This window comes from Microtus oregoni, unplaced genomic scaffold (assembly GCF_018167655.1).
Source record: "Microtus oregoni isolate MIOR12 unplaced genomic scaffold, Mior012 000012F_ref0000307, whole genome shotgun sequence".
NCBI lineage: Eukaryota > Metazoa > Chordata > Mammalia > Rodentia > Cricetidae > Microtus > Microtus oregoni.
Window position 1 is genome coordinate 46,667,698 of NW_024543071.1, and position 13,433 is coordinate 46,681,130.

The 13,433-nt window shown below is 40.8% G+C and overlaps 1 protein-coding gene across 1 annotated transcript; it reads right to left on the bottom strand.

Moving 5' to 3' along the window:
- Nucleotides 1-3,540: 3,540 nt before the first annotated feature.
- LOC121454748 (oocyte-secreted protein 3-like) lies at nt 3,541-13,204 on the bottom strand. Its single transcript, XM_041662172.1, has 5 exons — nt 13,129-13,204; nt 10,956-11,134; nt 8,593-8,690; nt 6,581-6,689; nt 3,541-3,609 (listed from the first exon to the last, which is right to left on the bottom strand). Exons 1-5 carry the CDS (start codon nt 13,202-13,204, stop codon nt 3,541-3,543), a joined length of 531 nt encoding a protein of 176 aa, XP_041518106.1.
- Nucleotides 13,205-13,433: the final 229 nt, after the last annotated feature.

The window sequence follows — 13,433 nt, forward strand, 5'->3', positions numbered from 1 at the left end:
GTGAAAGTTCATAGCACTAAGTGCCTACAAAAAACTGGAGATCTCATAATAGCAACTTAACAGCACATCTTTTCAGATGTGTTCTAGGATGGAAAGAGGTAAGCATACCCAAGAGGAGTAGATTGCAAGAATAATCAAACTGAGGGCTGAAATCAACAAAGTAGAAACAGAACAATAGGAAGAATCAGGGAAACAAAGAGTTAGTTCTTTAAGAAAATCAACAAAATAGACAAACCCTTATCCAAACGAACCAAAAGGAAGAAAGAGAATATCCAAATTAACAAAATGAGAAATGAAAAGTGGAACATAACAACAGACATCAAGGAAATCCACAAAATCATAAGGATATACTTTTAAAACCTGTACTTGACCAAATTGGATATCCTAAAAAAAATGGATAATTTTCTTGATAGATAGCAGTTACCAAAATTAAGTGAAGATCAGATAAACAATTTAAATAAACCCATAATTCCCAGTGAAGTATAAGCAGAAACTAAAAGTCTTCTTAACAAAAAAAGCCCAGGGTTTTATCACAGAATTCTACCTGATTTTCAAAGAAGAGAAAATAATCCATATTTATCACCCTTCACAAAACTCAAGTCCAGTTGGATTGAAGACCCCAACTTAAACCAGACACTGAACCTTATAGAAGAGAAAGTGGGAAGTAGCTTTGAATGCAAGGGCAGAGGAGACCAATTACTAAATATAGCACCAGTAGCACAGACACTGAGAGAAACAATAAATGAACCCTCCTGAAACTGAGAAGTAAATCAAAGGACACAGTCACTAAGACAAAATGGCAGCCTACAGAATGGGAAAATATCTTCACTTGCCCCACATCAGTCAGAGGACTGATTTCCAAAATATATAAAGAACTTAAGAAACTAGACATCAAATTACCAAATAATCCAATCAAAAAAAATGGGAAACAGATCTAAACAGAGAATTCTCAACAACTGCAAATGGCTTAAAGACACTTAAGGAATTGTTCAACATCATTAGCCATCAGGGAAATGGAAATCAAAACAACCCTGAGATACCATTTTATACCTGTAAGAATGACTAAGATCAAAACACCAATGATAGCTTATGCTGGAGAGGATACAAAGTAAGGGGAACACTCCTCCATTGCTGGGGGGAGTGCAAACTTGTACACCACTTTGGAAATCAGAATGGCAGTTTCTTAGAAAATTAGAAGTCAATCTACCTCAAGACCCATCAATACCACTCTTGGGCATATACCCAAAGGATGCACGCTCATACCACAAGGACATTTGTTCCACTATGTCCATAGCAGCATTATTCATAATAGCCAGAACCTAGAAACTGCCTAGATGCCCCTCAACCAAAGAATGGCTAAATAAAATGTGGTACATTTACACAATGGAGTACTAGTCAGTGGTAAAAAACAGTGACATCTTGAAATTTGCATGCAAATGGATGGAGCTAGAAAAAAAAAACATCCTGAGTGAGGTAATCCAGACCCAGATAGACAAACTTGGTATGTGTTCACTCATAAGTGGATACTATCTGTAAAACAAAGGATATTGAGCCTATAGTTCATGATCCTATATAAGCTAAGTAACAAGGTGAACCCTAAGAAAAACATACTTAGATCCACCTTGAAAGGAGAAACAGACCAGATATCCTGAGAAAATTGGGAGTAGTGGAGGGAGAAGGAAGGGTGGATGAGAACATGAGGGAATGGGAAGCTCAAGGAGGGGAAAGGACAGTGAGGGAGAGAAAGGAAAGAGATATCTTGATTGAGGGAGCAATTAAAGGACTAGTGAGAAAAATGACACTAGGGAAATTCCCAAGAATCCACAAGGATGACCCCAGCTAAGACTCTAAGCAACAGTAGAGAGTGTGCTTAAACTGGCCTTCCCCTGTAATCAGAATAATGACTGTCTTAATTGTTATCCTAGAATTTTCAACTAGCAACCAATGGAAGCAGTTACAGAGATCTACAGTGAAGCACTGGGCTGAGCTGCAGGAGACCAGTGCAAGAGAGAGGAGCAATAATATGAGCAAAGCAATGAAACTGCCATCTGTACAAAGGACTGAGATTACTGGAGCTTCACAGTGCTTCCTTTGCTAGAGTTCAGTTAACTGGATATACAAATAGAAATACTTACTATTAGTGCCAAAGCAGAAAGTGCACTTGAACCCCTGCCATGTATAAGTGAACCCAGATTTGAGACAAGCATGCAGTGGACAGTCTGGACTTTAGAAAGCTTCTGCCTTGTACCCTTTTCCCAGATTATAAAGTGAAAGTTCATGAATTCCCACCACAGAGCATACACCTGCAATTCCTCAAATGCTAGCTTGGATTCCAAGTTTGGAATGATGGCAATACTGACAAAAGAACTATTGGAAAAAACAGGAAGACATGGTCACTACTTTCAGTGTCTGGATCAACCAGCCCAGTTCTTCATCCTTGAAATGAAAGAAAAGGAAGGTTGCTAACATTGCCTCAGACTGACTGACAGAATAACCATGTAGCAAACTCAAAACCTACCACCTGCACCCGAACTTCTATTACAGAATGATTTGATTCAGGAGGAACTTCTATTTTCATTTTTTCTTCTTTTTTCTTTTCCTTTCCTTTCCTTTTCTTTTTTCTCCTTCCCTCCCTCTCTTCCTCCCTCCCTCCCTCCCTTCCTCCCTCCCTTCTTCCCTCCCTTCTTTCCTCTTTCATGTACCTCTGTGTGCACATGCTTAGGGAGACCAGAGGTTGATGTCCGGTATCTTCCTTTATTGCTCTCCACATTATTTACTGAGGCAGGGTCTTTTGCTGACTAGTCTAGTTAGCTACCTTGTCCAGAGGATCCTCTGTCTCTGCTTCCAAAACACTGGGATGGTATTTGGGCCACCCCCTCTCCAACTTTAAAGTTTGGGATCCAAATTTCAGTTTTGACACTACAAATTCCTTATCTATGGATCCATTTGCCCAGACCCTGCGGGAGGATTTTTGTTTGTTTGTTTTTGTTTTTTAGTTGTTTGAGATAGGATTTCTCTGTGTAACGCTTGCTGTTTTGGAACTTGCTCTTTAGACTAGGCTGGCCTCAGACTAGAGATATTCCTGGTTCTGCCTCCTGAGCACCGGGATTAAGGGTGTGAGTGGGGAAAATCTTAATAGATGTGCTGTTCACACATCTGAGCTCTCTCTACTTCTGATGGGTTTCAGTCTCCATCCACTCTCCGCCAAGCAAGTTCATAGGCCATATTACTATATACTACTGGGACTAGTTTAATAGGCAAGAATTAAAAACAAGGTATTGAAAAGAAGATTGGTAATTGCTTTGCCCCAGCTCCTATTTTCCTACTAATTTAGCCTAAAATGTAAAAACTCAATTAGCTTGATATAGAGGCATAATACTACACACAATAAAATGTTTTATTTATAGATTGTGGTTATATTAAAGCTTAAAAACACTGATAGATTATTATCAAAGCTATCACAAATGGTTATAGTATATTAAAATACAATTAAAACATGAAAATATATAAAATATATAAACTTTATGTTGCCATGGTGAGTCAACGGTGAAAGGATGAATGAAAAGGTCTTTGACGAGAATGATTTCTTGCTCCATAAAAGGGTGTTGACTGTGGAAAGAAAAGTTCAGCAACTGGTATTTACTATCTTGAGATACCAAGGCTCAAGAATATTTTTATTTCATTATTAGAACATTTTTACCTTATTTCATTTTCTAATAGAGTAACAGTAATAGCAATATTGATTTCTTAATATATTTTAATCACTGTTCTAAAAATTCTTTATGCAACAAACATATATGTTTGTGACTGTGACCAAGGACTTGGGAGAGGGGAGAACATGATCAAAATATATTTACATTTAAAAGTTGTTTAAGATAATAAAAAACAAAATACATAAAAATAAAACAATTAAGTGGAGGTAGCCTAACAGTAGATCTTCACCTTCCCTCCTTGTCTCCAAATCCAGCTCCCCAGTCTCACCCCTACCTCTGCAGCAGACCATGTGCAGCAGCCTCCCCCCTCCCTGCTCCCATCTCTAAGGGTTTATACAGATCTCTTCCAGCCTGTCTCCCCACTAATCCCATTATTCCAGCCCCCAACTCCAGCAGGCATTCCCCGGGACTCCATCAGCCAAGGCTACCACAGAAACAAGTAGGTCAGCTAAGCAGATAGGTGAGCTAGAGACAGATCTTCACTCTCCCTCTTTTCCAAGTCCAGTGTCCCAAGTGTCATCCTCAGCTTGGTACAGAAACTTCCTAAAATATGTACATATATGAAGGTTATCTAAGTGAAACCCCCAAACAGAGATACAGACCTCTAAATGGACATCTCTTGCACCAAATGAAGCTTCCAGGACCGGGAATGGGTTACATCTCATTGAGTTGTTGGATAAAAGGGTCTCATAGGAACTCTCAAGAATCCAGGCTATTGACAAGGCTATTAGTTGTTCTCTGCACACTGATATCATTGCCCCAGTGCTGAAGACAATACTTCTATAACTCACTGAACATGGAGAAGTTAAGCTGGTACCTACCTAGAACTTCACTCTAAGGGATAACTGTTCTTGGTACTGGAAGGCACTCTGTACACGACCAAAGAGAAAGGGAAACACCAGCCCAGCTACAAATGCTTGGATCTACAGTTGTATCCTGTCTGCAAGATATGCTAGTGCAAGGTTGGCACAGGCTTGTGGGAGTAATCCACCAACATCTGATTTTACTTAAGGCCCACTCCTTGAGATGGGACCCATGTCATTGCTGCTTTGGTGACAAAGAAACCTGAGACTAGATAGCCCAAAGACCTAGGGTTAAACCAAATACTACTGTTCTACTAAAGGAACCTAACAATAAAATGAGACCTTTTATACCCATAGATCAGTGCCTTTCTCAGCCATCATCAGAGAAGTTTCTCCCTGCTTCAGATGGGAACTAATACAGAAGCCCACAGACAGATAATATGCAGAGGGGACATTCCCTCTTCAATGAAATGTCTCCATCTAATCCTTCCCTAGTAGGGTCCCTACTAGCCTGCAAGGATTGGGGTCCTAGATCTAAAAGAAGAAGTGGACACATGCCCTAAGAACCTGAGTCCAACCAATAATCACATGGAAATGAAAATTTAGTTTTCTCTATGGGAGTCTCGCTGGGGAAACAAATTATTCTTAAGGGTAGGCTGCATTCCCAGCAGTAGATAGGCCATGGGAAATGAACCCAACTGCTTCCTTGGAGGTTCCTGACATATAATGTTGTGTCAGGGATTTCTCTTTCTCTCTTTAAATTTTTATTTATTTTTTTATTTTATTCCCCCATCTCTCTTTGCCCTATAGACTCTTTGAGTATACATTATGGCTTCCAGCTTTTTGTGTTTATGGGTTTCCTGTGTGTGTCAATTTGTCAGTCTCTGTATCTATATCTGTATTTTTTCCTCCGGTTCTTTTCCTTCTGTTTGTTTTGTCCTATTCTGATGTGTTTTTATTTTATTTTATTATTCTGTAAAAGCCTTTTTGTTTTACAATGAGACAGAAAGGTTGTGGATCTAGATGTGAGGGATGGTGGGGAGGAGCTGGGAGGAGCAGAGGGAGGGGAGAAAAAACTATGTTCAATAAAAGAAAAATATTGTTCTTTGCCAAATGTATACATTTACATAATATATTTTGTTCCTTTTACCCATTAATCTCTTTGATCTTTCAGGGAACCACCTCTTTTGCTACTCAAGTCCTCCTGCTATTTGCATATCTTTAAAAACTATTGTTTGAATGTTGTATGTTTCTGTCTCTCTGTCTCTCTGTCTCTGTCTCTGTCTCTGTCTCTCTCTCTCTCTCTCTCTCTCTGTGTGTGTGTGTGTGTATGTGTGTGTGTGTGTGTGTGTGTGTGTGTGTGTGTGAGAGAGAGAGAGAGAGAGAGAGAGAGAGAGAGAGAGAGGGAGAGAGAGATTCCATAATTCAAGAATTTTTTGTTTTTAAAGTTGAGCACTCTCCGAGCTGGAGCCAACTAACTTTAGGGCTCCAAAATAGGAACAGTATGGCATGTAATCAATTTTTTATGAGTAGCAGCTACATAAATTTCATTTTCTAAAGGCTGAAAACAGTTCTCAAAGGGATCTTGAATATATTTGACCCAGTGGTAAATATATTTGAATATATTTACCCAGTGGTAAATCATAAACATTTTGTTTATATATTTTTCTTTTCAGAGCCACCTTAAGCTTAAGACATTTGGTCTTTTTGTGAAAAGATGTGAATAAAATGTTCCAAATTGGTAAATTCAGCACTTTTCTGTCCCTGCTCCCATTACAGATATTCACATTGGATTCAGATATTTAGTTCCAAAGACTGCAATGCAAAATATTACCGTCAAGTAAACACATCCAAGAATGAAGAGAGGATGGTAAGGCCGGGGCCTTATTGCAGCCTCTCATCAAGTTGTACAGTGACTGTGTATGACCATCTCCACTGAGCACGTGGTCGAGATAACTATAGGATCTCCCCCAAACAAATACTAAATGTAATGGATAATTTTTGCTTTTGATATAATCTGTGAATGTTTGCATATTAAATATTTGCCCTTGCAGGAGTCCTTACCCAGTTATCTTGTAAGTGGAGATAGTTACAAGAAGTGCAGATTATCTGCCTTTTCAGGAACCAGACTTGAGCAGGAAGGGGCATTTCTAGGTCATCCATGGCATAAGAACTTCCAAAGGAAAAACAAAGCAATGAAAACAGGAGTTAGAAAGCAGTGCAGAGGCCTAAAGGTCACTATTCCTGGGCTTTACGTCCAGCCTCAACACAGCAGTTTAGTGATCCAGTCTCCTTGGCATAAAAACATAATAGATTTAACAGTCTGCTAAGAAACTACAGTTTTGATAGCTTTAAGATGACTGTGTTATTATTGTTCAACAGTCTCAGACCTCCACTGAGGGCTATTAAGTCTATGGATACTGAGATTCTCAGTTAAGAAAAATCTCTTCCAGAAAATACTGTGTTGGAGTAATGGGCTGAAGGGAAGATGTTCCTAAAATCTCTCCGAGTTGAATTAGCAGGTTACCAGGAGCTAATGATGTCTGATTACTTTTTTAAGGATTTTATTTGATTATAAATTACATATATATGTGTGTGTGTGTGTGTGTGTCTGTGTGTGTGTGTATGTCTGTGTGTGTGCCTGTGTGTGTGTGTACACAAGTACAGTGCCCACAGATTCCATAAGAGGGCGAGAGATTCCCCTGGAGCTGGAGCTAAGGCTTTGTTCTGAACTGACAGATGCGGGTGCTAACCAAACTCAGGTCCTGTGGAAGAGCAGTCAGTGCTCTTACCCACTGAGCCATCTAGCCCCAGAATGGTATCCTTTCAGAATGTCAGTGGGTCATCTTGGAAGCTGACTTCCACAAACTTCTTAACCAGCACAATGCACTAAAGCTTAGTTAAGAAAACAGTGTTTTCTGCTCATTATGTCAAATTAAATCTGGGACTTTCTGGCTCAGTGAATCTAGAAAATCATTTAATATGTTTGTATCTAAGTTTCTGTCATTAAGTTGGCCTGGTATTCATGCTGTACACACAGAGTTGATAGTAAGGATTCAAGTGCCCTGGGCTCACAGACGCTATGAGTGGTACACAGTGGCTCAGTGGTTATTGTCATTAGAAAGGACTGAGTCCTATTCTTACCCAAATGCTGATGCCATACACAATCTATGTTTTGGAAATTTTCTAAATTTTTTTGTTTTATTTAATTCCAAATTACTTCTGGAGTTAGAAACTTACTATTTGAACCAGTAGGCTGTTTTTGTTTTTAAAGCTTTATCTTTTATGTCATTTATTGCTGAATTATTTTAAAACTTAGAAGGTAGAATTAATTTTCATTTGACTTTCTGAACCCTAATCTTCTAGTAACCTAGAGTTTCAGTCTCTTCTCTCTCCCACTTTCTCCCTCCTTCCGCCACCCCCACCTCTATTTCGCAGTACTTGGGGATTCATTTCAGGGCATTGTGATTGTTAGGTAAGTACTCTACCACTGAGCTCTGTCCTCGGCCCTCATTTGTATTGAGATGGTCCAGTTTTTATAGTTGGCCTTAAACTCACGGAGTAGCGTTAGGCAGGTCTTTAACTTACAGTCTGTCTTCCTTATCCTCCTGAGTAGCTGGTTTTACATGACTGCCATGAGACCCAGCTAGGGTCTTTTGGGTTGTTCAGAAGGCCAAAGCCAATCCGTGTACTTAAGAAATTTCCACAGATACCGTGTGTCAGTATTGGTGTGATGCACTTGGCCTGGCAACATGTCCTTCATTGTGGGGAGTAGAAAGGATGAACAGCCAAGACCCACTCATGGCTTTGTAACTTGTTTCACTTTCTTGGCCTAAAGTTTGGCCTCTGGTAGGGGCTGCAATAAAGTTAAGATGGATTGACATGCTGTAGACACACAACTACAAAACTCAGGATCTCATGAGGGATCTCTGAAAACTCCCTCCCGATAAAGAAAAAGAAAACTAAACAAAACAAAAAAAAAGAAGTTATGAGTTTCAAGGTTTGTGGACAAGCAATGATCCATTTTAGCCAAGAGCTGTTGGAATTTAATCAACGAGCGTGTGTTTTGTACTGACCTGGGAACCACACACTGCAGCGGAAGCTCAGCAGAAATATGTAAATTCTTGGGTTTATAGGTGAGCCAGGAATAAAAGATAGTTCTATCAACTACTGTCTGTTGAGATAAAAGATATGGTTTGTCACAACACATTTTTATATATTCAAATAAGAAATTGAAGGATAAATCATTTGCCACTCTACCACCCCAAGAAATAAAGAAATGCAACTGAATTAATGTGCTTAACGTTCTCTCTGCCATCAGAGGCACCGAAACAGGAAATACAGCAAAACACTTGACATATAATTTGTGAATGAGATTGCCAAGAGGCGGGTACATTATCCCTGGGGCTTTTCACTAGCCCTTTCAAATCAGAGTTCTAGGAAGCATTTCTTTCTTACTTAGATGGAAACGTGATCTGTGAGGATTTAAAAAATGAATAAACTATTTGAAGGAGTCTGAGAGACTCCTCCTGATACTTCCGACTTCAAACACAGTATTTGGCCTTTGCTTTGGATGTCCAAGTTTCTAAAATCTCATTAGAAGGAAGAGTGTTAACTAAAAACCAGTGTATTTGTATTGAACAACTGAATTTCCTAAGCATGAAATGCATATGCATTTCGTAATAAGTTACAAATCCTATGGTTTTACCATACTGGCTTCAAGTTCTGTAACAATTTGATCCTCCATTATCTATGCTTTTGGGATCATATTAGATATGATGTATTATCCCAGTTAATAATTCCAAATTCAATAACTTGTTGATAGTGGGATGGATTATTCATGTGGTTCCCAAGGTCTGAAAAATTTATTTCATTTAGCTTTCAAATCCAGAGGTCAGACAGACAGATACTCTTAAGACTATGAAGTGGCCTCATCACAATTGGCAGAGTTTAGGCTGCATCAATTGTAGAGGAAGTCTACCCAGAGAAAGGGGTAAGGGAAGAGGGTGGGAATAGGTATGTTGACCAGGGTTTCTCAGCTGACACTACACATGAGATTAGGTAGCTCTCTGTTATGTGTGGAGGGGGCTGTGCCTGCAGACGCTAGACACCTGTTCCTCTTCACCAGGTGCCAGTTGCACCCTCCTCTCTGGAAGAAGTCATTGACATTGTCTCCTCAAATGGCCCAATGTTCCCTATGGAGAGGCTCGCCCCCACTTGATAACTATGGACTTACACTTCTGTGAAGGGCTCTATATTTGACACTTGCTTTTAGCTGCTAAAAACCTCAAAATGCCTTTGGATTTCTTTTGATGGACATATGGGAACAAATCTGAGTGCCTGACGTCTTGCCGTGAGTAAGCACAGCTTGAGAAGTAGACGGAGGTAGGCGATCACGGCTCGAAACTACGAGGCAGAGAAGACTGAAGGCCCTTCATGTTAGTCTGTTCCAGTTAGCCCATGTTCATGACATGAAGTTCAGCTTCCTAGAAAATACTTATTTCAATGACTACAGCAATGCAAACTAAGGCAAGGTAAACGGAATCTTTTGTATTTCCCTTGGATGTGCTTGAACTTTCCTCCACCAAAGTTTACTTTCAGTTTTCCTTATAGACGCTGAAGTACTATTGCTTTCAGTGATATATACACACACAAACACACACACATAACACATGCATGTCTATTACTTAGAAGTGAACCAATTAAGTCTATTTCTAATTCAGGTTCAGACCACTCCAGACCATTCTTGCCTCTTTACTTCCTGGGGAAAGTTTTAATCAAAAGACCGAAACTCTGTGTTTGCTGATTTGGATGATTTGGATGCTGAGGCACTATTAGTTTAAGTCCTGGGCCCTGAGCACCACACTAAGAAGGAGCAGCACAGGAATACCCCCAGGAATAAGCTGGAGTTTAGCGATGGAGACAGCACAGTAGGATACTTCACTAGGGATGTCTTGTGTTTCTTTTATCATTGTTCATTTCATTCTGCTCACGCCAGAGTCGTCCTAGCACTAAGGCAATAGGCTTAGCGTAGGCATCAGCAAGCCTTGTCTCTGGCCCTTGCTCTGCTGGACACAAACCTCATGTATCTGGTTACATGGCTTTTACACTCAATTACGCATCTATATAAGTGGAAGCAGAATTGATCCTGTAGGATTAGGTGTGTAAAATGTCATGTGAAAATAATACATGTGCCATGCTGATAGAACATTAATTTATTTTGATAGAAAAATCTATATAGTGTTTTATTAATGCCAAGCATCTTGTACATATTATGTCTGGTGACTAAGTGGCAGTGACAAACACATTCTTCGTGTTCCTCTCAGGCTAAGGCACCCGGCTGGCAATACCAGTGCTACACACATTTAAGACAAGAGCGGGAAGTAACACTTGACCAGACTTTGCAGATGGCAGCAGGTAAAACGGTTCCTTCTCTTACCTCTATAACAATCCCACAGTTCTGGATAGGAATATTAAACTCAAATTCATCTGGTCGCACAAAAGTCACTCTGCAGTTCGTCCCTAGAAATAATTCATCAGGGCCTACACGCTCATATGGATAAAACAGCGCCCTTTTAGCTACAACACGAAGATTCAGATAATTGCACTCCACCAATACTGTCGGAAGAGAAGAACAGGCAGTCAGCTGCTGCACCTCAATACATGGCATGAAAGAAGACCTGGTTTAACCAAAACATGCAGAGGCTGGGAGTGTGGGCAAGGGCGATCCCTGTCATAATATGACTCTACTTCTCTTTTCTTCTCATTGACATCCCTCAAATGAAACAACTCGCAAAACCCCGAAAGCTCTGCCTGAGATTAACTGTGGTGGCTATTTGGAATGGAAGCAGAGGTATGTACTTTTATCAGGGTGCTGTATTGGGTACCAAGCTCCCCAATCCTTGGCATCTGTGAAACTTAAGCCGTGAGTGTGTGTGTACTCGCATGCTGGTCAGTGGTAGATGTTTGCCTTTCTCGGTTGTTCCTCACCTTGTTTTTTGAGACAGGTGTTCTCACTGAACCTGGAGCCTGCTAACTTTGCTAGCGTAGTTGGCCAACAAGCCTGGCAATCTGTCTGTCTACCTCCCTAGTGCTGGGATTAGTCTTTTCCATGGGTGCTGAAGAGCAGAGCGCAGATCTCCGTGCTCCCATGGAAAGCACTTGACTAACTGAGCCACCTCCATGGTCCACAGGTTTTCATCATCAGGTATGGCTGTGTGCCAGATAGCAGCAGCCATATGGTTTACATGGAGATCTAATCCTAAAGCTTGGGAGAAGAGTCCTTCTGGAGTGTGAATGAGCATTCTGTTCTCCAAGGCAATGGTATAGTGGGCCCAAAGAGCATAGTGTTTACTACCAGATCTCTGTGAATTGTTGGGCCTTGGAAGACTCACATCTTCTCCCCATTTAGCTGTCAGATACACAGAGGATTTGAAGTAACCCTCAGCATATACAAGTTCCATGTGGAATTTACGGTTTTTACTTCCCTCCCGCTGTGTTTCCTCATCCCAGTCACCTGCCCCACACCCGCCCACTGCTGAAGCCCAAAGGCCTTTGATATAGTCCCAGTTCCCACTTCCCTTCCTTCCCACAGTCTTCCACTGAGTCTTTTCACCTCCACTTTCAAAACTCATCTCCCATCTGCTTCTGTATGGCTGTACTGTGGATTCCATCACTGTCCCTTGTCCGGGTAACCTCAGCAGCCCCTTTCCCTTTCCTGGGCAAACTTGGCAGCCTTGTGGAGGAACTCACTGCCCCAGTGTCATTTTCTCATCCTTTGTGTGAGTGTGTGTGTGTGTGTGTGTGTGTGTGTGTGTGTGTGTGTGTGAGAGAGAGAGACAGGGTTTCTCTGTAGCTTTGGTACTTGTCCTGGAACTAGCTCTGTAGACCAGGCTGGCCTCAAACTCTTAGAGATCCTCCTGCCTCTGCCTCCCGAGTGCTGGGATTAAAAGTGTGCACCACCACCTGACTTCTTTCTTTCATTCTTGCAGCTGCTTTGTGTCAATGGAAGGTTCTCTTTCCCGCCATCTCAGAAACCTCCACTTCCCGGTTTAACCTTTTAACTTTCACATTATAGTTTTTCCTATTAAAGTAAATGTTTAGTTTATCTTGGTCATAGTTCATTATCTTGGACTATCAATTTGCGGTAGGCATTTTGCACAACTGTCCTTTTGTTTTATCTAATAGGGAGTGTTTCCTGCTCTCCCAACACCCTCTCTTCCTGTAGGCAGTGACAATAGTATTCCATGGTAACTGTGCTCCCTCCAAAAATTCCCTTTAGTCCTCCAAATACTAAACACATTATGCTTAGTACCTGTACTCATAATCAACTTTCCTTCTGAGACATTACAACAGTTTATATGAAAAACTCCCAAGTTAACCTCTGCCTCCTTTGAGCCCAGTCTTTAGTGGTCTGCAGGACTCGGAGGTATTTTAAGTGAGTTCTGACCCCCTCTGTCTTAGGGAATGCAACCCCATGCCAGGTGTCGTAATTATTAGGTTGTTAACTTTTCAGATGGGATAATAAAGCCCCGAAACCAAGAACCTCATAACTCATGGTCACTGAAGAACTACCCCGTGAAAGCATCACCAGAAATGGTCCACTCTGATACCTGGCTCTTGCCCAGAACACCTCCACATTCCAGATATGAGCAGCAGCAGCAGTCCTGATATAACAAAAGCCTTCATTATGCCAGACTTTGGGCTGAGACCTCTTCAGTTACCAGGTAGATGAGAAGAACTGGGAAGCCAGAAGTGTTTTTATGCCTGAGACTTGACTCAGATGAATTCAATGAACTCAATTCAGTGAGGATAAAAAAAAACAAACCTTTAATACCCCCAAAACTCCAACTCCTGAGCCTTTCTTTATCTATGGGCTATAGAAAATAGTGTTGGCTAAATGAATACAGCACACATT

What these genes read in the sequence shown, in the direction of transcription:
- LOC121454748 (XM_041662172.1), bottom strand. Translation starts at nt 13,204, where the DNA reads ATGAAGGCTTTTGTTATATCAGGACTGCTGCTGCTGCTCATATCTGGA. An exon ending in GTGTTCTGGGCAAGAGCCAG is followed by an intron (nt 11,135 to 13,128) that starts GTATCAGAGTGG and finishes CTCTTCCGACAG; the next exon opens with TATTGGTGGAGTGCAATTAT. An exon ending in TCCACTTACAAGATAACTGG is followed by an intron (nt 3,610 to 6,580) that starts GTAAGGACTCCT and finishes TTCTTTCCACAG; the next exon opens with TCAACACCCTTTTATGGAGC.